Consider the following 24,699-nt stretch of genomic DNA (forward strand, 5'->3'; position numbering starts at 1 on the left):
CTGTTTTATATCCCAGCCTACCAGAGAACCATTCACCTACTTGCACATCAAGAATCTATCTCTGCCTTAAAAGTAATCTAAGGTTTGGCTTCCAGAGACTTTGTAAATCTTTGGAATTCTCTTCCACAAGTGTCTGAGAGAAAACAATACTTCTCATCTCCATCATAAATGGGTGACCCCTTATTAATAAGCAGCGATTTCCATTTCTAAATCCACCCAGGACAGGAAACATCCTTTCCACAGCCATTGTGTCAAGGCTCCTCAGAATCTTATATGTTTCAACCAAAAGGCACCTCTGAGTCTTCTAAACTCCAGCAGATTCAAGAACAAAAACAAAGTTATTGGAAAAGCTCAGCAGGCCTGGCAGCATCTGTGGAGGAGGGAAAAAAAAAGTTAACGTTTTGGGTCCAGTGACCCTTCCTCAGAACTGGAGGAGCCTCAGAACTGAATGCAGCAGATTCAAACATACTTCATCTAACACTCTAGGTTTTAATCTAATTAGGAGACATCCTTAAACATTTCTTCCGGCCGCCCTATAGTTGCTTAGACTTCAGAGAGAGGCAAAAAAATACAGTAAAAGAAAAACACACAGGACCGATAAAGGAAGGTTATTCTGGAAAATTCCTGAAACTAGTCTGGGAGATCACATGGGCCAACAGTTAACTACGAAAACACTAATCTTCTTTATTTCTGCCCCAGTCAGGAACCCCAGCTGTCTGTCAATGGGTTACAGAGTATACCAGCTAGGAACACTTTCCTGACACACACTACAATCTGGGGAAGGAATTACCCAACAATCACTGAATTCCTACTCTCACTGTGAGTCATCTCCCTTGGTAACGCAGACTAACGTATCAATAGATTATCCAGCCCTTCATTATTTTATTGACTGTGATCCGCTCAGCTTCAAATCTGAGTTTCTCTGTAAACACACCAAGATCCTTGGGGCTGAGCAGATCAGGTTTCTTAAGCAGGTGTTCATCATTGTAATTCTCCATTGAACTCTTTCCAAGGGCTACATTCAAGGTCAGCAACCTTGTGGATGGGATCTAAACTGGACCCCGTACCCAAGCTGTGCCTTACTGTGGAATGTACTGCATGTCAAACCAGTGCCCTTTGTCATGTGCACCAAGATCTTTCCTCTCTTAAACTTTCAGTAATGTTCTCAACAAATAACACGATATTCTGTGACCCAAATGACATGCATAGCATTTATTTAAATTAATTACCATTTAACATTGTGGTGACACCAAGCACAACTCAACTTGTCTGCAGTTGACGGCACACCTACACACATTTCATCCTTAAGTTGATTTTGGCATCAACTTGCTGGCTGCCTGGAGTCACAGACAGCCTACAAGTGAACTGTCAAAATCATTGCCGCAGTCATTAATATAGAGAATTGCAGGCTTTGCACCAATCCCCTGGGTGGCCACCTCCACAATGATACTCATTCCCCTTCTGGGTCTTGGGGCTGGAGCCAATTCCCATTCCAATGTTACAAACTGCAATTGATGTCAAAAGACTATAATGTAAAATCTACATCAAACACTAAAGTGTTAATTTGACGAAGGGCAACACATAGCGGGGGCACAGTTGTACTCCCTTTTGCTAAAATCCTGCTGCTTTTGGAGGATAGAAACATTTTCTGAATTAGTCCTTTCATGGTGTTACAGGCACAACAGTACCAACAACTAACAGCAGGGGAGAATCAACGATAACAATAAGATTCTAACACAAGGCATTCAATCAATTGAGCACGTACATAATCTACTATGGCTATCAGTGCAGCCGAGTTAGGGAAATCATACAGCTTCAGGGTATATTGAAACATCTTCCATACTATTAAGCATATCTTTTCCAATAGCTTGCTTTACAGTTACCCTATGGAATTTGTTGAACTATAGAGTCATGCAGCTCAGATGAAGGCAACTCAGTCCATCAATTCTAGGCCAGATTAGATTAGATTAGATTTGATTACCTACAGTGGTGGAAACTGGCCCTTCATCCCAACAAGTCCACACCGCCCCTTGAAGTATCCCACCCAAACCCATCCCCATTCCCATTCCCCTATAACACACATACCCCTAAACACTACAGGCAATCTGGATGTGAGTTTGCTCACTGAGCTGCAAGGTTAGTTTTCAGATGTTTCGTCACCATTCTAGGTAACATCATCAGTGAGCCTCCGGCGAAGCACTGGTGTTATGTCCCGCTTTCTATTTATCTGTTTAGGTTTCCTTGGGTTGGTGATGTCATTTCCTGTTCTTTTTCTCAGGGGATGGTAGATTGGCTCCAAATCAATGTGTTTGTTGATGGAGTTCCGGTTGGGAATTCTCATGCGTGTCTGTTTGGCTTGTCCTAGGATGGATGTGTTGTGCCAATCAAAGAGGTGTCCTTCCTCATCTGCACGTAAGGATACTAGTGATAGTGGGTCATTTTTTTTTGTGGCTAGTTGATGTTCATGTATCCTGATGGCTAGTTTTCTGCCTGTTTGTCCAATATAGTGTTTGTCACAGTTCTTGCAAGGTATTTTGCAGATGACATTCGTTTTGCCTGTTGTCTGTATAGAGTCTTTTAAGTTCATTAGCTGCTGTTTGAGTGTGTTAGTGGGTTTGTGGGCTACCATGGTGCCAAGAGGTCTGAGTAGTCAGGCAATTTAGCATGGCCAATCCACCTAGTCTGCACCTCTTTGGACTGTGGGAGGAAACCGGAGCACCCGGAGGAAACTTATGCATACACGGGGAGAATGTGCAAACTCCACACAGGCAGTCACCCAAGGCTGGAATCGACCCCGTGTCCCTGGCCCTGTGAGGCTGTAGTGCTAACCACTGAGACACCGTGCTGCTGATCCTTATCCATTTAGTCCCACTGCCCAACTCCCTTTGTTTCAGGATATCCAGTGATATACTTCTGATATCCCTGCAGAAGCCAAGAAATATGTAGGCAGATAAAATGTGGGTTTCGCAGCTTTCTGACTTGGCTCAGTGGTAGCACTCTCACCGTGGCAGCAGAGGACTATAGGTTCAAGTCTCAGGGCGTATAGTCTGGACACATCCATATGTTCAAAGCTGGCTGCCAGAACAACACTCCCTTTAGACCAGAAGGTGCTCATCATTGAGGTTACACCCCTAAATAATATAATGGTTGATTTAATGTGGGTGGATGGGGTAGTAGTAAATTCATCACGTGTTTTCCTCTCTCCTGCCACTTTTACTCAGCAGCTTTGATGTCCATTCTTTGTGGAAACTACCTTCAAAGAGCAGGGAAAAAGAGGAGACAGATCCTGCCTCAATCAGGACTTGGAGAGGTTATTCCCATAGCTGTAAAACAATTTCTATCTGAAATGTGTTGAATAATTGTGAATGGCTCAACAGTTTCTTGGTTATAGGGCTCCTTCAGTCTAAACAGTTCAGCAACCTAGAAATTTGCCTGTAATTATTCATCCTTTTGGCTATTGCAGTGGAAAATGAGATGATGAATGATTTTATACGATTTTAAATTAGACAGGCACTTGAAGGAAATAGATGGCAGTGTTATGGGGTCAGCAGGCAATTCCCAGGTTGGCTTTACAGAGGCACATAGGATAGGATGGGCCAAGTGGCCTCTGTCAGTGTTGCAATGATAATATCATTGCTTACAGTGCTGTTTACATATTTGATTCAATCCACTTTGAGGAGGCAGGGTTGACAGCTGGGACAGCAGAAGACAACTGTAAATATTTCATAGTACAGAACTAGCAAAAATGAGTCCAAGCAGTTCATGCTAGTGTAAGATTGACAATTGACAGACTCACTTGGAATAGTGAGTGGACAACAAAAAAAATACCGCGAGTAGAGATTACACCAAAAGAAAACTGCAAAGATGAATTCCCACGGAAGACTGACATTAGAAAGACAGAGCAATTCAATCAGAGCAGATAATACACCCATTCGGATCAATGCACTGTGAATATAACAGTGCCAATGCCCTGAACTCTAAAACAGACAGGCCAGTTGTATCCTTCTCAAGTTCAATTTGCAATGTGCAATTTCATTTCGAGGTGCCTGTGTCAGAATGTGATGTGTGTAACAGCAAGAAACAATGAAGTGACCTCCCCCTCGCTTCCCAAGCTAAACTAAAGAAACATAACAACAGAGACATGTTGAGACAGCCAGGATTCAGGAATCATGACAACTATGCAAGGAAACTAAAACAACTGCAGAACAAAGAGATTAACTTATCCATGTAATAGCTCAAAATAAAAACAACGCAAAGTTGCTGCACCGGTTTATTTCAGTCCAATGCTGTAACGCGATATAGTTGCACTGTTCAGGACAGGCATAGCATTCACCTTAAGATGTAACATCTTATTGCATGGAGGAGCCTTATGCATTATATATCCAATAATTAATATCACCACTTTCGCTCCTCACAGCAGGTGGAGTGTCATAATCAGGGGAAGTGGAGATGCCCATTGCCAAAGTCTATATAGCCACGGCACGGTGAGGTGCAGAGCAGCACAGCGTGACGCCAGACTGCACAGTAAGGTCTGGATAAACCACTGCATGGCAATATGCATGGCAGCTGGGGTATAGCCAGGGTGAGTGCCCTGATCCTGGTTTCTGAGCTTATCGAGCAACGGAGCAATATGGTTGTGTTAGATTTTCCTAAACTGAGAAACATGGAAGAGAATTACTTTGGCTTCAGCCCCACTCCAATATTGGATTTGGGTTGTTACTCCAGTGTAGTACTGACCAAGAACAATGCTGCATTTTGAGAAGCACAAGCATTTGAAATGGAGCAACAATCCAAGGATGGGTCCACCTAAGCAGTCACTCAGGGGACTGTTAAAAGATCCAATGACTGTAATTCAATGACCATGCCATAAGTCATTCCAGTACTTCCCAACAGTGATGTGGATCAGGAGAAAGAGTTTGTTTTAAAACACATCCAGCCGGCTTGCTTTAAACTGATTTGTATGGATAAAACAGTAAAGCAATTAAGGATGCACTAAAGGTGTGTGGCCATTTGCTCTTTTAACATTTAAGAGACAATACACTATTCAGGAGAATTGGTGTACCTGATAGCATACAATGGAATTTAAATGGTTCCAATAATTGAGCATCATAGTGGAGGGATGGAGAACGCATCTTGGAGAATATACAAAGGTCTGCTCCCAAGAGCAAACAGAATGACTTTTAACATATGTCTCAGCGAGCATCAGTCACATTGTGGTGAGCTTTTTGCACCACTTCAGCATTGAGCTTCTAGCAGCCAACATATAGCATCAACGGCATGCACAAATTTTCATGAAAATTAAGGCACATGAGCGTTGCCTGGACATCTGTGCCCACTCTGCTAACATCCACGCTGAGATTACATTTCAAATAATTTTCACTGCTCCACCCATTAAGATGAAGGAACAAATACTTATATTTCACAGGCCGTGGTGAAATAAATATGGTGGGTGGCCTGGAAATGGCATGATTTCATCAAGGTTGGTACAGAAAATGGGGAGTATTTATACTTGAAAGAAAAAGGGACATGTTGACACAATTACCTGTAGTGACTCCTAACGTTACAATCTTATTGCATTGTCATGATGAATGCTACTTGATGAGTAAAGCCCCTGATGCGTTCCACTTGAACCATATCATGAAATGTCATTCCCCCAAATTGAGTTGTGCAATTTTTGGCTTGAACTGCGGTTTCACCATGATTATAAGAAATTATTTAATTTAAAATCACGACTTGGTGCATGGTAAAGTTTCCCTCCACAGTCTTCCATGAAGGCATTTTCACAGAAGGTGACCAATGAGTACAGTTGATTACATTAATTTAAAAAGAAATCTGCGTTGAAAAACTTGCACTGCCCCAAGACAATTTTGACATTTAATGATTTGACATTTAAATTAATACGAGGCTCATAACAACATTTTACAACAATTGAGAGGAAGACTGCAAGCTTCAGTTAATGCCCCGCCAACATTCCTCTGTATTCTATATAGAGTACACCCTCTCTCCTTGACGCACAAAACAGCAACGTGCTTTCTTCAGTTTGGAAATGCAATCAATTATGACAAGAACATCCTGCTTGCAACAATGCCAATAAATCCTTGAAAACAGGTCATTTCCTTTGTCGTCATTTCTGCTGCCGACCAAGGCAAGACAGAAAGAGTACTGAATGTTGCTTCCCATAGATTCTGTCACCTCAAAAAGGCTAGCGAATGGAGAGCCCATGCTAAATGCACGGATATGAGAGAAAGCTGAGGATCAGATGTATAAATGCATTGACACAGTTCTACCAGTTGAAAGAGGCAAAATTAAATCTGGTCCCATGAATGCGTTAAAATGACTCTGCATGTTCAAACATTACTAGGATCTTGACCCTGCAGCCCTCCAGACTCAATATCGAGGTCAATAATTTCAGGGCCTGAACTCTCCCTGTCCGAGATCCCCACCCCACACACCAGGCCTTGTTATCACATAAAAACTGAAAGAACTGCGGTTGCTGTAAAACGGGAACAAAAACTGAGGATGGGTCACTGGACCCAAAACATTAACTCTTTTTTCCTTCATAGATGCTGCCAGATCCATGAGCTTTTCCAGCAACTTCAGTTTCTGTTCCTGACTTACAGCATCTGCAGTTCTTTTGGTTTTTGCTAAGCCAGTATGGAGTTTTAGTCGATGTTATTCTAACTCTTGAGATAGGAGTCATGGCTGGCAACTGTACAGATGACAATAACATTGGCTAGTCTTCAGCACAGTGACACGTGCGACTCTGATTATTCTATAGACAATTCCTCACTTACCAATTGTTATTTGTAAACATGTCTGAAATCACAGGCTAAATGTAGAGCAATGCAACTTATTTTATTGTCAAGTGTGCATTGGAAATGCACGGAAAATCACAGTATGCGCTTTCTATACTCCTGAGTCATGCACAAAGTTGTATATCAAGTTTAGAAATATGTTTCTGGTTTAAGAAATGTGGTTAACAGAAACAGGAGTCAACAGATAAATTCACTGGATTTGGAAGCTAGAAGAGCTCTCGGTCCTTCTTTTCAAATATAAGTCAAGAAGAATGTTTTCTTGAAGAGTTTGCATCCTTAAAAAAACATACTAAGAAAGACAACTCATTAAGCTCTGCCTGTACATATAGCAATATAGCAAGATGACATCCAATGAACAAAGAAATTTGCACGTAACTACACGCAGTTTCTGTCTGCTGAATTGAAGATCGAAATTCCCTTCTAAAGTACTACAGCTCCCTTCTTTACCCTTCAGAAACTGACTGCAGCTAGTCACCCAACCCAGGATGGATCAAAACAGAGCTGTGAACTAGCAGCTCTAATATCTCTGAAGGCCTGATAGAATTTTAAGTGAAAAACTGTAAGGATGAGACCAAGATATATAATATCTGATCAATTGTGAGATGAACCTCCATTTCACATACCTGGCCCCAGTGTTGGATATCTTTGTAAGTGATGAAAGTAAGGCATTCAAGGCAAATAAAAACAAAGTTATGCAGAAATAGAGGCAAATTGTGAGTGAGGTAGGAGGCACAAAGGAATGAGGGATGTTGGTGCTAATTGGCAGGATGTGACCTCAGCTAATCACCATATTTAGAAATGTCTTGCATGAAGGAATCAAGAGCCATGAATTCAGATTCACTGACACCAGCAAAACGGGTGACACAGTAAGTATTTGGGATGACAGCAAAAGTTTGCAGAAGAGGCACTACTGGACTTAGTAAAGTCATTGATACTAACGAGTTTAGTGTGGTCAAGCCTGCGATCATTCCCTTTGGAGCCAAGAAAGGAAGGCAAGAGTATTTTCTAAATGCTGAGAAGCTATAAAGAGTGGAGGAACAGACAGATTTAGGGGTCCATAGACAGATGTCACTGACAACTATTAGACATGTTTAAAACAAAACTAACCAAAGAGAGGTATTTCAAGAGAATTGGATTATATTACAGCTGCTCAGAGCTGTATTATTTCTTTCCCTCTTTGTCTCTCTGTCTACATACCACGTCCTTCTCCCACCCTGAAAAACCCCTGAAGCTAAACAGGAGTAGAAAATGATGTGTTTCCATTTCCTCAGAACAGGACAGCCCAGTCAGTCAGCTTGCATTTCTGCCCTTACTGGAAATAGTTTACTCTAGGAAAGTTTCACACAGGTGCAGCAGACACTGCCAGTAAGCAGTGTTCAAAGCCCAGAGATCCAGATCACACAAAACATACACAAACATCTGCACAAGGCTTCATGGATTCTGTCAGGGTCCTCAAACTCAGATTAAAAGTGCTTCCTAGTACAGCGGTCCCTGAGAACACAAGTGTACTGGGCCTGTTTTGCCCTGGTTAGGCTCCATTTTACAAATCCACAATGTATTTGTCAGATTTCCAACAACACGCCTGGCAGACTGAAAGAGAACAAAAAAAAATCCGCCTTCTTCTCTGGCTGGAGACTTTTTAAAACAGTCAGCATGGAGAAATTTCACATGCAGGTTTATGGTACATATCATCGACAGACTGTTCTAAACAGAAAGGACAACCACTTCCCAATCTTGTATTAGTCATACAAATACTAAATACATTTCAGATTGCAGCGTTGAGGATATTTAAAGGGAGACGGGTGAAAATTGTCACAACCTATAACGGTGCATGGTGGCATTCACTATTTTGAACAAACACTGTTCTGACTGTTGCCAATTCTGAACCTTATAGAATACAATGAGTCCATTTCGCCTTGTTCCTGTCTCTGAATCCCACATCTCTGTTTTTTTTTTGTCTATAACTCTGTAAAATTCCTTGTCTTCAAGCAACTCTCTAACTCCCTTCTAAAATGGTTGATGGTATCAGCTTCCAATGCCTTATTGGGTCAAGCGTTTCAAAACTGAACAACTCTGACTGAAATCAATTCTCATCTCCCCAAACGATCTCCAATCGATGATTTAAAAATCACTGGCCTCTTGACTCATTAGCTAGAGGGAATAGTTTCATTGTCTCTTTATCAAAGCTGTCGACATTTTGGAATTAGGTCACCCGTTAACCCTCCAGTTCTAAAGAGAACAGTCCTAATTTTTCCATCCTGTCTTCCCAAGTGAAGTCCCTCATACTTGGTGAGAAATATATTGAACGTGACAGGGCAGATTGAGAAAGCAGTTACTAAAACACATGGGTTCCCAGCCTTTATAAACAACTGCACAAAGTATGAACACAAGCACACAATAACAATCATGTGAGAACCTCTGGCTTGGGCTCAATCGGAATATAGTGCCGATCCCAGCCCCTACAATTTGGAAAGGTTGTGGGGGCATCAGTGATGGAGATGGAAAAATGATTCACAAGTATGGTTCCAAAAGCAAGGAACCAAAAGTTGCTTGTTAAGATCGGAAAAACAGGGAACATTTCCTCAGTGGAGAGATTAGCAGAAAATTTTATTGAGGGTTCCAAACCCTGGCCTATACATGGTAGATAGGGAGAAACTGTTCTCAATGTGTCAAACTTCAGAGGACACGGAGGGTGGTACATGTATGGAATGAGCTGCCAGGGGAAGTGGTGGAGGCTGGTACAATTACAACATTTAAAAGGCATCTGGGTGGATATGTGAATAGGAAGGGTTCAGAGGGATATGGGCCAAATGCTGGCAAATGTGACTAGATTTATTTAGGAAATCTGGTCAGCATGGCCGATTTGGACTGTAGGGTCTGTTTCCGTCCTGTACGACATTATGACTCTATAAATGATTGGCAAAAGAAGCAACAGCAATATGAGAGAAAAGGTTTTTTTCAGGGATTTGGATAATTATCTGGAGACAAACAAAAAAATTGCAGGCTATAATCATTACTGCGGATTATGACTAGGCGTATTGCACATGCACACAGCAGGCATGGATATAATGGCCTGAAGGACCTCCTTCTGTGCTACTATCATTCTGTGATTCTACCTCCTGTTTCCTCCCAAAGATCTTCAAATCTTCCCTGAACTGGGTGCCCTGAACTGTTTTTGGTATTCCATCGGAAATTCTTTATGACAAAATAATTTAAAACAAGACTGATTATTTAAAAGAGCAGTCTCAGACAGGTTTCTTCTCCATATGACAGAGTTGCAGGGTCTGCTTCTCATATTGACTGTCAGCCAATTAGAAATCAGAAGTAATTCAAGAAAGATTTTGAATCTCATTGGACTGGTGCGCACACGTGTAAAAAAATCACAATTTTTCACATTCCTGACCATTGTTTGACACTTTCTCTTCATCAGACAAATCAAGACTAAACTCAAACAGAGGATTTTGGCAAAATATTCACATTTGTTTGTCACCGTGATATCAGAACAGCTGCTGCGCCAGGTTAAGTTTTAACCTCAATCCTGCTTTGGAGTATTCATTGTAGTCGGTCTCACTGACAGTGACAAAGTTTTTAAAAAAGAGCTCTTGCCATTGAGCAGAGCAAAAAGGCACGTGTTCTTCATAAATATGAAGTTATATTGCAAAACAGAGCGATTTTGTAAAGATCACATACCATCTTAAATTACGCTACACCAGACGGTTCATACCCATGAAAAATGATTGCACTGCAATTCATTGAGGAACAGCGAGTTTCCACAGGCAACACTGCAAAGCCAAACTTATAGCTTAGCAATTTAGGCCACTGCAGAGACCATACCAAAGCTATTAACGGGTACTCACAGTCATCAGCTCTTTTTGAAAGGACTTCTTTTCCTTGTTCTCAGTGTCATTGCAGTCCTCCTTGAGCTTTTCCAAGACAGATGCCACACGTTCTGGCTCACTGTCGATCTCTGTCCTGCAAAAGTGGACAAGTGGTATGTTTTTGTAACCCAGGGCATCTGCAAATGCTCTCCAGCTGCTGATATTTTCCATCAGCGTCATCCTTACAGAGGCATAAATGTAGGTGAGGAACTTGCTGGGTCGCAGAATCTGGTCCAAGAGTGTCGAGGTTGTGAGATCAGGCCCAGCGAAGAAGCTTGGCTTAATTTTTCCAACCACCAGCACATTCTTGGCATGCACCAGGCCAATTTTGCCTTGGTAGTAGCCCATGTACCATTCCTTTGTTCGCAGCTGTCCTTTAAACTTAACCTTCTCTTCGCTCAGCAACGCAATCACATCTCCCTTTTTGTACTCCAAGAGATAATAGTTTTTGTTCTGCCTTACTACAGTCTTCAGCAGTTTGCCATACTTGAGATTGTTTACACGGCGGTCCTGAAAGACGGGGTATTTACTTGTGACAGCTAAGGGTGATAGAACAATTTTTCCGACTTCTTTCTTCTTCAGAAATCTCCTCTGCCCGCTGTTCCGGGTCCCAGACTTTGGAGGCGGCTGCGGTGTCCTCACGCAGAACTGCGTGATCATCGCCTCCTGGTCGCTCTTCACCTGGATCCTCAACGTGAAGTCCGAGAGTTCTTCGGGGAGCCGCGAGTGGATGGGGAAGATGAGGCGGCTGACCTTCCCAAGCCTCACCTGGAATCCACGGACGACCTTAAACTGGTCGGCAGTTTTTACCTCGTAGTTAGAAATATTGGGGTGGATGCTGATCCTCAGGTCCTGCGGCCTGGCTAGCACAAACTGGTGCTTGCCCCATAGCTGCAGTGCCACCGGGGGTGCACTCAAAACCTCTCGGCCTACTTCATTGACCAGCAATGACTTTGGTGCGCTGTTATGCCCAAAAACAGCTACCACCGCCTTGAAAGAGGGGTGCATGTGCTTAGGTCCATAAACCCCGACTGTGATGTTTTTGTTGATGCAATCCCACACTGTGTTGGGGTACTGCAGCGTCTTGGCCTGAGATACCACAACAGCATACATGCAAGGCTCCAGACTGTCCAGCTGCACCTGCACCGTATCGCCGTAGTGATAAACCTGAGGCATGGGTGAGAACGGCCCGTCTTTGCTGTCGCTGAACAGGCAGGTTATCACCGCGTCCTTCCTGCTTGCTACATCTTCTTTTAGCTCAGCAGAAATTTTCATTTCCAAGGTGAGGAATGTTTTCACTTCCATGTTACTTAATTTAATCTCAACCACAGGGCTAATGGTTGTGCATTTATCATTGTTCAATTCCACAGGAGGGTCCAATAAGGCTTTCATTGAGATCTGCTGGCTTTCTCCAGGAAGGACATGCCCTTCTGGTACATGAATAGTGATATTGGTGTCTGGTAGTTGAACTGCCCCACCGCTGCTATCCAGTTTACATGCAATATTAGTCTCCACAGGTTGAGTCTGACCCCAGCCAGGGTTTTGTCCAAGAGAATTTAAATCATGGCAAGAGCGTGCCATTTTCCTGTGGTTAAGCCATGCTGTACGAAAGTCCTCCCTGCTCTTGAACTGTTCGGGATCTGGAGACTGCATGCCCATGAAGAAACCAGATGAGGAAGCTCCTTCAGACCTGGCTTGCAAGACTGAAAGCTCAGACATACTGTATGATCGCTTGCTTCTGAAGAAGGGATTGTTCCTATTTAGCAGCGGATCAAACTCGGCCTTGGAGCTGGTTGACAGGTCTTCCTGAAAAATATCTTTAGTTGAGTTGTTAGATGTTAATGGTTTGGAACTAGTAAAAGCTGGTGTTACAGAGTCAAACAAAAGTAAATCCACTTCTGATTTTGCTGCTTGTTGATTGCTGGAACTGACGCTTGGTCTGTTTCCATCTAGAAATGGATTAGAAGATGCCAAACCATTCAAAAATGGGTTGTTATGTTGGGGCCTCGAAGTCATTTTGTCAAAGACGTCTCCCCACTCTCCAAGTAAGTCCATTTCTTTGGCACCTTCATCAGAACTGTCCCCAATGTTGTCCACCATTCCACTGTCTCGAAGGGAGGAGCTCCTGCCCACAGGTTGAACATATGAAGCTGGAATGTACCCCATTTCAGTGTTGTTGTGGGCATACCACCATTCAGGTCCAGAAGTGTCCAAAACATATAGAATATCCCCCTTGTTAAACTTAAGTGTGGTAAAATTAGTGGGGCAGTAATCTTTGATAGCCACAACTTCACGAGCATCTCCAAAAGATGTAGATGAATCCAACCTCAAGGCACTAGGAGAAGGCCCTGCAAATTTAGAAAAAAGAAATAACAATTAAAAGCATGGATACCCAAGCACCAAGATTATATCTTTTGACATTAATATTCTGTTTGGCAGTTTCAAGCAAACAAAATGCCCAAATTTAACAACAGTTCTAGAAGAAAAAAAAATACCCGATACATCAAAGCTTTTGCAAACTGATAAATGCAGTGCTACCTACAAATACAATAAATGGTATATGACAGGTAAAAGCCATTTAGCCTATCGTAACTGCAAATATTTCGGTGAGCTGAACCAAAGGCAAATATAAATACACGAGCACATGAACAAGGAAAAAACAAGAGTAGGAAACTCGGTCCTTTAAGCTTGCTTCGCATTCAATAAGATCATGGCTGATCTGATTTTAACCTTAACTCTACATTTTTGCATACCCATAATAATTTTAATCCCCTTGGCAATAAAGAATCTATTTAACATTGCCTTATTCTTTTGAGGAAGGGGATTCCAAAGCCTCTCAATCCTCCACGAGAAAATGGTTCTTCCATACCTCTGCCTTAAATGGGTGACCGCTTACGTTTAAGCTATGAACCCTAGTTCCAGATACTCCCACATAAGGAAACACCCACCAGGTCAAGTTCCCTCAGGATCTTATATGTTTCAATTAAGTCACTTTTGACTCTTCTAAACTCCATATGATACCAGCTAAGCCTCTCTTGACGTCCCTTATAAAGCAAACCTGTCATTCCAGGTATTTGTCTCGTAAACCTCTGAACTGCATTAGCATCCTTCTGTAAGCAGTGACCATTACTATACACACCTCTCCAGATGCAGTCTCATGAATGCCTTGTATGACTGAAGCATAACCTCCCTACTTTTGCATTCTATTCCCTTCATGATAACGCATTCTATTAGCTTTCTTTATTACTTGCTGTACCTGCAGATTAACCTTCTGTGATCCATGCACTGAGACACCCAGATCTCTTTGCATCTCAGAGTTCTGTAACCTCTCATCATCATGAGATAACCCATATTTTCTTTTGTTCAGCCAAGACTGACAATTTCACAAGTTCCCACATTATACTACATCTTTGCCTGCTCGCTTAGTCTAATTTCCTTTGTAGGTTTCTTATGTCTTTGTTGCAACTCACTTTCCTACGTACCTTTGTGTCATCAGGAAATTTAGCTACCATACCTTTGGTCCCTTTATTCAAGTCAATTATTTGAATTGTGAAGAGCTGAAGTCTTAGCATAGACCTCCGTAGGAAACCACTCATGGCATCTTGCCAGCATGAAAAAAAATACCCTCTTACGCCTACTCTCTGCTTCCTGTTAGCCGGCCAATCAACTTTCCATACCAATATGTTCTGCCCAATACTGTGAGCTTTTAATTTCTATGACAACCTTTGATGTGGCACTTTATCAAATGCCTTCTAGAAATCTAAACAGTATACATTCACTGGTTTCCCTTTATCTGCAGCACACATTGCTTCTTCAAAGGACTCCAAAAATTTATTGTACATGATTTCCCTTCAACAAAACCATAGTGATTCCCTTGAACTTGGCCCAGTGCACTGTTATAATGTCTTCAATAATAGTTTCTAACAGTTTCCCTATGACGAATGTTAAGCTTACTGGCCTGTAGCTTCCTGCATTCCTTCCTTTTTCAACAAAGGAGTTACATTAGCTATAGGGAACCTTACTGAATTTAATGAGTTTTGAAAAATTAAAAACAATACATCAAATATCTCACCAATTGCTTCTTTTAAGACTCCAGGATGAAATCTTTCATGACCTGGGGACTTATCAACGAGCAGTGCCAACAATTTACTCAGTACCACTTCACTGGTAATTGTAATCTTGTTGAGTCACTCCCATTTTAATTCCGGATTTACAGCTTTTTCCAGGATGTGACATGCATCCTGTCTTGTGAAGGCCAACACAAAACATCTGTTCAATTCATCTACCATCACTTTATCCTTCATTACTAATTTCCCAGACTCATCTTTTGTAGGGTTAACACCTAGTTCATTAACTTTCCTTTCACTTAACTATTTGAAGAAACCTCTCCTGCTTTTATCTTTTTGGCCAAATTTTTCAATAATCCATTTTTTCCCACCTTATTAATCTTCCAGTAATTATTTGTTGTCTTTTATATTCTGTCCAATCACTGACCTGCCACTTATCTTTGCATAATTATATGTCTTTTAAGTTTGCTACTACCTTTGGCTTTGTTAGTTAACTGCAGACGGCAGGTCTGTCCCCTAGACTTTTATTTGTTGGAAAGTATTCTGCGCTTTCTGGTAGATCCCCTCAAAAATTTGCCACTGCATGTCGATTGACCTATCTCTTGACTTAACTTGACAATTCACTTTCACCAGCTCTGCAGTCAAGCCCATATAATTGCCCTTGTTCAAATTCAACACAGTAATCTTGGTCTCTCACTTCTTTTCCTTACATTGCATGTAAAAGTCAGCCATATCACGGTTGCTGCTACCCAGGAGTGCTTTCACTACAAAGTCAGTAATTAATCCTATTGGTCAAAACCAGATTTAGTACTGACTGCTCATCTATGGATAGTTATATGTCTGCCAAGCAAACCAGTATTATATTGTGCATATTGACAACACTTGCAAGTGAGCAACATTTAGAATAGCCAATTCTGTCATGTGCATTTTGAATGCTGCAACACAAGTTTGACACTGTGCAGATGTGACATTTCATGTATCCAGAGAGTACTCTGTCAGACAGCAACTGAATTTATATGTTCAGTCATATTTTGGCTGTAGCAGTCTTCTTTTAAAAAGAAAACACAAGCTGGAATTAAAAGATCAATATATCCAAGTACTTTGGCGTCCTGATCAATCGTCATGATGATAGTATCTCCTCTCTTTTGGTACTGTGCAGTAACTAATTTGCCATTTCTGTCCAAGTGACAACTGTGCAGATCAATGAATGACATCACCTTCTCTGATACTGAATACAAGAATGGGATTTTATTCAATTCAGGCAAGAAAAGCATCCAAATTTCATGTGTGTATGAATGAGCAACTTTGAATACAAAGTTAGGTGTGCTGCAGATGCTCTCCTCCATCATGGTGGTTCTTTTTCTGAAATGTCTGCCTCTATTACTGAGATTACTGAAATTCACATGAGATTGACTGGTAGTCAACAATTCTGTTATGTGGTATCACACAACTACCAGATGATCAAGATGTGGAGGTGCCAGTGTTGGACCGGGTTGGACAAAGTCAGAAGTTACACAACACCAGGTTACAGTCCAACAGGTTTATTTGGAATCACACAAGCTTTCGGAGCACAGACACTGCATCCCATGGGGCTGTGCTCTGAAAGCTTGAGAGATTCCTAGTAACCCTTTTGGGCAGGTCAAGCAGGATTGACCTTGGTCCATTTTTGCTCAGCATTTCTCAAGTTTTAGTAAGTGTGCTACACAAACCACAGAAAGTTTACTGAAATATGGGAAAGAGTCCTGCACCTTCTTTCCCTTGCATGAGTAATTGGAGAGCTTGCCAAAGTTGTCTCTCGTATTCTGTCAACTTCCAACACTGACTGGAAGGAGCAAGTTTGCTTAACTTACAAATCAGATACCGGGTGACTGTAACTGGTTTAGTTTGAAGGAAGGAAATGTCTAAGGAGGGAGATTTTAGATCATAAAACAGAAACACTCCTTCCAAATCGATGATGATAAGTTTGATTCTGGAACTTAATAACAGTACACGACAGCTGTCAAACCAAGTTTCCTCATGAATTCACCCAACAGAAAACAGCAGAGATCTTGATTTTTACAACACAGGCTTTAATGTTTGGAACAAATTTACACTCCTCTGAATACAGAAAATTAAAGGGCAAGTGAGCTCACTGAAATTGTTAATGTGTTTGAAAGTTTGGATAGGGTATGGGGTGACCAAAACAAGGGATCAGAACTTTAAATTTAGAGCCAAGCCTCTCAGGGACAATGGCAGACAAGGAGGAGCGGACATAGTTCTTTGAAGTTTGCGTCACATGAAGTCAGAATGGTTAAGGCTGCGTTTGGCTTGCTTGCCTTCATTACTTAGTCCTTTGAGTCAAGGAGTTGGCACATGGTGTTGAGGTTGTACAGAACATTGGTGAGGCCCCTTCTGGAATACTGTGTCCAGTTCTGGTCACCCAGTTTTAGAAAGGATATTATCAAGCTGGAGAGGGTTCAGAAGAGATTTACCAAAATGCTGCTGGGTATGGAAGGTTTGCGTTATAAGGAAAAGCTAGATAACTGGGACATTTCCCCACAGGAGTGCAGGAGGTTGAGAGGTGACCTGATAGAGGTTTATAAAATAATGAGGGGTATAGACACGGTTGATGGTAGTTATCTTTTCCCTAAGATGGGGAAATTCAAGACCAGGGGGCAGATTTTTAAGGTGAGAGGAGAGAGATTTAAAGAAGACATTAGATGCAAATCTTTTTACACAGAGGGTGGTTCGTTTGTGGAATGAACTTCTTGAGGAAGTGGTGAATGTGGGCACAATTACAATGTTTTAAACGACATTTGGATGGAGATATGAATAGGAAAGGTTTGGAGGAATTTGGGCCAGGATCAGGCAGGTGTTTAGTTTGGGATTATGTTCAGGCATGGACTGGTTGGACAGAAGGGTCCGTTTCTATGCTGTATGACTCTATGAAATCTGATGAATCTGGCAGTCAATTGCCAAATTCAAAATGGACAGTGATGGATTTTTGTTAGGTAACAGTACAAAAAGTGTTATAAAATCAAAGCAGGTAGATGAAGTTAAAACATAGATCAGCTTCGATCAAATTAAATGGTTCGCAATAAGTTTGGAGTGCTGAATGGACTCTTCTTATTACTGGAGTCCGAAGAAAGTATGCTGCTTGGTGAGCTATTCAAAGCCACTGCCACAGTGCAAGGAGTAAAATTTGCCATCTATACAGGACTGCCCATCATGCATTTCAAAGGGGTCTGCAACTTCAGACCAAGTTAGGCGTCAGTTCTTAGTTTCATGACCTGTAAAGACAAACACTTTGTGCAACACAAGGCCTCATCTTCACCCGCAGTTTAAAAAAACTGGAACAAGGCCGCCAAAATACACTTGGAATTAACAAATCACCCTTGGGATGAACTAAAAACAAACTCGTGCTGATTAGTGAGAATCATCACCAAAAGATAAGTGTAAAATGGCCACATGAAAGAAAAGGTAAGTATGGAGTTTTCAGAGTCTTATCCTTGTTAATGTTAATTTTTGTTTCGTTCACTGTACTGTTTAAGTGCACATTATCAACTGACCAGCCCGTTCATTCAGATAGAAGAATGGATATTGAACAAAAATAGTTGTCAAAAGTAAAAGGAGGTCAATTTCAGAACTGGCTTTTGCTTGGTAGTGTGACCACTTGAGCAATATGCTGGCTCAGGCTCAATGAAATTCAACCCTGACCCTCATTCTTCAGCACAAAAAAAATCTGTTCAATTTATGAACCACCAGTACACAAATCTGGGCTCGACTGCCTCTCAAACGGCACTCCTGCAGTAAGATACTCTGAAGAGATTACTGCACTGTTTGCACGTCAACAAACCAATGGGGAATTCATTATTTCCATTTACCGAATGGGAGCTTTCCTGATTTCTGCAGATTGATCTTCGTTGGCATGCTGTAGCAAGGCAGAACAGGCTACAACATGCAAGTCTGGGGCACTGTAACATTTGAACTATTGTAAGTTAATACACTGGATAACAACAACATTATAACCTCACTGGTTAAACATTTATTGGTAGGTGAACGTCTGCTTCCAAGAGCCAAGTACAATTCAATGTGTTTTTGAATAAGACTACTGCTTAGCAGTGAACAGTTTCAGGCCTTTCTATATCGAGCTTGAGAACTCGCATTTGCTAATCTGAAAAATACATAGAGGCTTTTTGCTTTTTGACTCATGACGTTCTCCCTTTGCCATTACATACTAGAATTCGATTAGTTTTTAATTCTTTCTTGGGATATGGTTATCCCTAGTTAGGCCAGCATTTATTGAGCATCCCCAATTGCCGTTGGTGCTGAGCTGCCATCTTGAGGTGCAATCTCAGTGTCAAGGGGGAGGGAGTTCCAAGTCAGCCCAGCTCGTGGCTTGGAATAGAACTTGTCAGTAGGTAGTGCTTCCATGTGTCCACTGCTCCTGACTTCTTAGAGGGAAAGGGTCACAGGTTTCCAAGGTACTTTCAAAGGAGGATCTGCAGATTCAACTTCAGCTGGGGCATTATACCCAGTTTTGGGCGCTGCACTTTTTTAAAAAAAGTGCAAAAGCATTAGAGAAAGAGCAGAAAAGATTCACAAGGCTGGCCCTAGTGACGAGGAATTTCATTTACACAGAATATAATGAAGTTGACTGTTCTCCTTGGAGAAGGTTGAAAGGAGATTTGATGAAGTCATTCAAAAATCATGAGCAGTCTGGGCAGAGATGAAATGGACAAGTCTCTCCTTTAATAGAAGGATCAATAATGAGAGGACAACATGGTTCTTCTCTCAATGACGAGAGAATAAATATTTTTAAGTTGCAAGTAGTTAAAACCAGAATACGGCCTGACACTGTATAGTGGCTGCACGTTCAATCATGACACTCAAGTAGGATTCGGATGACTATTTTCAAAGAAAGGGAGAAGGTGGGACAATAACAAAAGGTGAATTGTTTATTCGGCCAGTTAGCACAGGCATGGTGGCAAAATAGTGTCCTTCGTTACTCTAACAACTCTTTGATTCTGAGAACAGACTAACCCTTCAGAGCTTATTCAAGAACAATGAGTGAGATTCCAGACAAAAAGTACCCACAGGGCATCCCTCGTAGATTACCCATGGAGTTAACTTGTAAAAACTATAGCTATTTTGCTGTAAGCCTCTTCAAAGCAGCACGTTCAAGTTACAGAGCAGTGCCACTGATGGAATGTAAACTTGTTGGGATGACATTGGAAAGCTAACTGCATCTGTTGGTGCTTAGCAAGTACAAAATTAGCAAAGGTTGTAATACATCCTCTATTGTTTGCAAGTTATATTTTGAATAGTAGAGATCAAGATATGAGAAAAAAAGCATACACACTTGAGTTGAACTTGTCTAGGATGAGATTTAGTCATCAGAGACTGACATCAATAAAACACGGGTTAAAACAAATTCAGCTACTATACCGCAAAAAAAGCTAATATTTTAATAAATCAAACGCCTTCCAGGAGCCTGAGAATTTTACAGACTATCTAATGATGCAATTGTTCTGGGATGGTTAACAAAATATGAATCACAAGTATTTACCTTTGACATCATTCATACCAACATCGGAAAACCCATCACTCAAGTCGATTAATGTTCCTTCGGATTTACACCGAGGGAGTCCACTTGTGTTGGTCGAACGAATTCTCTGGGCTGCCATAGTTCTTTTGGTTATCAGATTCAATGCTGCATACAAAAGTTGTTTATTTGCAGCAGCTTTTATAATCCGATGACCAGCTCTTCAACTATTGTAGTCCCACTTGTTACGCCGATCATCTACGAGACAAATCATGTGACATTGCATCAGTTCATCCTCTAAAAATGTGCCAAAATTTAGCAAATACATTCTTCCATGCAACCCAAGTTTGCACCACAATTATTTCCATTTGTAAACTGTTACAAAATGAAAGTAGACCATAAATATTTAAGTTTCATCACTTCTCTTGAACATGTAAGGATTTAGTGGAATAAAAATGGATTTAAGAATATCACGAATAACTCATTAGTGGAATAAAAATGGATTTAAGAATATCACGAATAACTCAAACAAGGCTGCTGTGATCACTTGACACGCCCAGATAACTTGCATTGAATACACAAAATGGGCTGAAGGGCTACCATTTTAATTAAGAGGCATGGAAACTTAGCAAAGTATCAAAAAAATTTGCATGTCTTACTCAAACTTACAAAACTCTCATATCGGAGATGAAAAATCACCTTCGAAATGCTCAATGAAAGACAATGGAGCTAGACTTGGAATAAAAAGTTACTCATACTCCAGCAACTTGCTTCGAGCAAAAACAGGGGAAAAGTGACATGGACTGACAACGGCAAGGATACTTGGAGCTCTTATTTCTCTCAATTTCCTTTAAGCTCAATAACTAGCTGGTGAAAAGCAACTTGGAATAACAATAATTTACTGAGTACTCCAGCATATCTGCACTGTTGCCATTACACAGGAAATAAGAAAGCAGCTAAACAGGTAGATTTGTTTCACTCTTGTACACAAAGACTCTTTAAAGAAAAATGTAACTGTCTATACCTTCTTGACTGGACCACATACCTTCCCCCACCCGCCATGCCCCCACCCCCCACCACCTTCTTCGTAAGCTCATTATTTGCACTTGTGTGTTTGATGTTGCTTTTCATGGTTTAGTTACAGTAATAATACTATACATTTGAAAACATTGGAATTGGCCCTCCTTAATTGTTGATCTGGATAACTTTAGTTTAATTGAAGTGTGATAGCTACGTGTTAAAAAGGAAAACCATTTATTTAAAAAAACATTGCATATGACTGAGAGGGACTAAAAATTAATTTCAATGAGTCACTGGACTGTGTAATTCTTTTCACCAGATACCAGTGGAGGCCAAGTTAAACATTGATTGATAAGAGAGTCAAAGCGTGTAGCAGGCAGATAGGAAAGTAGAATTTAGGCCAGAATCAGATCAGTCATGGTCTGATCAAACGGAGAAGCTGATTTGCAGGGCCAATAGCCTGGCCTGTACCCGATTTCTATGTTCATATGTGAACACAAGGTCTAAATACATGGAAAAAGGTTCCAATTGGCTTTGTATCCAGCAGGGTCTTGTTTGTCGTCAATAAAGTTAAATTAAAAGCATTAGATTTTAGAAAAGTAAATATTTCTATGGCACTCACCACATTCTCTATACATTGTGAAGATTTTTCCAGCTGACAAAGTTCTTTATAATGTGTACTCACTGGTAATATAAGAGGCAGATTTTGTGCACAAAAATTTCCAACAAAACAAACAGATCATCTGCTTCCAAGATGAGAGATTAATGCTGGCCATGATAGCAAGGAGAACTTCCTAGTTCTTCTTCAAAGTGGTACCATAGGATTGACCTGAGAAGACAAAGGGCGACCTTCTGTTTAATAACCCACCTGAAAGATGGCACCTGGGACAGTGTAGTACTCTTACTGTACTGAATTGAAGCTGTCAATCTTGAATTATTTTCTGGATTCAGACTTTTGCTAAGTTTGATTCGTGACCAGTAGCAACATTCTCCTCACTGAATGACGGCATAGGCAAGAAGGGCTACGTTATTTCTAGAAGAGATCCAATGGGATGGGTTGACTGGAACTCCTGTTTCACTACATTAGATTTTTGATAGTTTGTGTTAAAACTCTACAGTGCATTTGTACTATTTTTTTGATGGGTGGCCAGGGAAGTTTGTTGTAGTCACCTCCAATTGGAGAACGTAAGAACCAGCAGGAGTAGGCCATCCGGCCCCTCAAGCCTGCCCCAGTATTCAATAAGTTTGTGGCAATCTTCTTGAGAATCAGCTCCACTTACCCGCCCACTCACCATAAACATTAACTCCTTTACTGTTTAAAAATTTATCTAGCCTTGCCTTAAAAACATTCAGTGAGGTAGCTTCAACCGTTTCGCTGGGCAGGGAATTCCACAGATTCACAACCCTTTGGGTTAAGAAGTTCCTCCTGACCTCAGCCCTACATCTGCTTCTCTTTATTTTGAGGCGATGCCCTCTAGTCCTAGTTTCACCTGCTAGCGGAAACAACCTTCAGGCCTCCACCTTATCTATTCCCTTCATAATCTTATGTGTTTCTATAAGACCTCCCCTCATTCTTCTGGAGTTCCAATGAGTATAATCTCAGTCTACTCAGTCTCTCCTCACAATCCAACCCCCTCAACTCTGAAATCAACAAACAAAAAAAAATTGGATTGGAGTCACAGCAAAACAATGGGTCTGTGTGCTGACAGAGAGATTCTAGTCTGCTGCTGTAATTTGCTACAATTTGTATTGGTGCAAATTGAGGCAGTCAGGGTCTGAGTCCACTCTAGTGAAGCGTGTTCAAAATTTCAAGTAATACCAAGGGAGCACCGCACTGTCGGAGATGCCAAGTTTATAAGATGGTAAGCCATGGCTCTGCCCAGTAACATCAATAATGTTATAGCAATATTCGAAGAATGGCAGGGGAGGTCTCCTCTAAGTCCTCACCCACATTTCTTCCTCAATTAACATACAAAACGTGGCCACTGTCACTTTGCTGCTTATAGGATGTTGACAATTTGTACAAAGTATCCATTTTTCCTTCAGTGACGACATTTCCAAAGTACTTTATTGGCCTTGGGACTTTATTGGAAATGTTCAGGAAATGCAATTCTTTCTTAACAGAAATCTTGACACAAAGTGTTGTCGTAAGAGTTCCATTGACACCTCTTAGATGTTTTGCATCCCTGAATGTTGCAGACTGTGTTGACTGAAGTCGTTCAATCCTAAGCCCTGTACACTGCCAACTTTCTGAGAGAGCATCAAAAGTCATATTAGACTGACTGCAGATAGACATTGCTTGTGAATAACGAGAAAAATTAAGGTGCAGCAAAACCTCACTGGAGCAGTTTTGTGCCTTGACTAAACTAGCAATCACACTAAATTATTTAGACAATTGCAGTGATCGCCATACATCAAGGTTTAGAAAATGCAACTATCAATTCCTACATTTCATAGACACATTGATTCACACAGGTCATTTACTGCATGGGTCATTGCTAAAGATCAACATACTCTAGAGGGAATTATGTAACATTAGGTAGCTATTACATTACAGAGCAAAAGGTTATTTAGACTACCTGGTCAAAATAGGAGTGTGTGCTTTATATGAGCCTCCTCCCACATCTTTGTCTAACAGCACAACCTTTCTCTTTCATGATTTTCCGATAAATGCATTTCTCATTTTCATTTCCACTACTCCCTGTCGTGTGTATCCAAATCTAATCTCTAATAAAGAAGTTCTCTTCACATTTCTAATTGGATTAATTACTGACATTTATTTGGAACCTCCTTGGTTTTTGCTCAGCTCAGTTGGCTAGATGGCTGGTTTGCTAATTGCAATATGGTTCAATTCCCACTCTAGCTGAGGTTACCATGAAGGTCAAATCTCTCAAGCTCTTGCCTTGTCCCAGACATAGTGGCCCTCAGGTTAAACTCATCATCAGTCGTCTTTCTCTGAAGAGAGAGCGGGTCCAAGGTCCTCTAGGACTAGCAGAGCTTTACCATAGCTCTGTTCCACCCACAGTGAGAAATGGCTTCTGTGCAATCCATCAGTCCACACTGTTCACATTTCAATGATTTTTATCAGCTCACTCCTTGTCATGCTTTTCTTTAAAGAACCTTGACCTATTCATCCCTTCCACTCAGGTGTGTCATCCCTATGAATCTATTTTACATTTGCTCTATCACCTCCTTACTTTTTCTATAACAGGGAGACCCAGAAGTACTCAAAGAGAGACCTAACCAAAATCCAGGACAGTTTATAGATATAACTTCTCTACTTTTCAATTTTCTCTCTCTAGAAATAAGAGATGACTTCCGTCCTATTCTGACAGATGTCCATTATCTCACAATTGTCTACAATGCTCTTTTACTTATTACATCGCTGTTCTACT

The 24,699-nt window shown here is 41.1% G+C and overlaps 1 protein-coding gene across 4 annotated transcripts in view; it reads right to left on the reverse strand.

Annotated features, from left to right (window-relative positions):
- The window catches only part of LOC125454049 (SH3 domain-binding protein 4-like), a 55,283-nt gene that overhangs the window by 11,989 nt on the left and 18,595 nt on the right, over window positions 1–24,699 (reverse strand). For 2 of the 4 annotated variants that reach the window (XM_048534316.2, XM_048534319.2), the window contains exons 2-4: window positions 21,927–22,133; window positions 20,309–20,542; window positions 10,673–13,041 (exon numbers count right to left, since the gene is read on the reverse strand). In XM_048534316.2, the coding sequence (XP_048390273.1) occupies window positions 10,673–13,041; window positions 20,309–20,426 (2,487 nt within the window). In that variant the 5' untranslated portion in view covers window positions 20,427–20,542; window positions 21,927–22,133. The remainder of the gene's footprint in view (window positions 1–10,672; window positions 13,042–20,308; window positions 20,543–21,926; window positions 22,134–24,699) is intronic. The other 2 variants (XM_048534317.2, XM_048534318.2) reach the window with 2 other exon arrangements.

The sequence above is a fragment of the Stegostoma tigrinum genome, chromosome 7 (assembly GCF_030684315.1).
Source record: "Stegostoma tigrinum isolate sSteTig4 chromosome 7, sSteTig4.hap1, whole genome shotgun sequence".
Taxonomy (NCBI): Eukaryota; Metazoa; Chordata; class Chondrichthyes; order Orectolobiformes; family Stegostomatidae; genus Stegostoma; species Stegostoma tigrinum.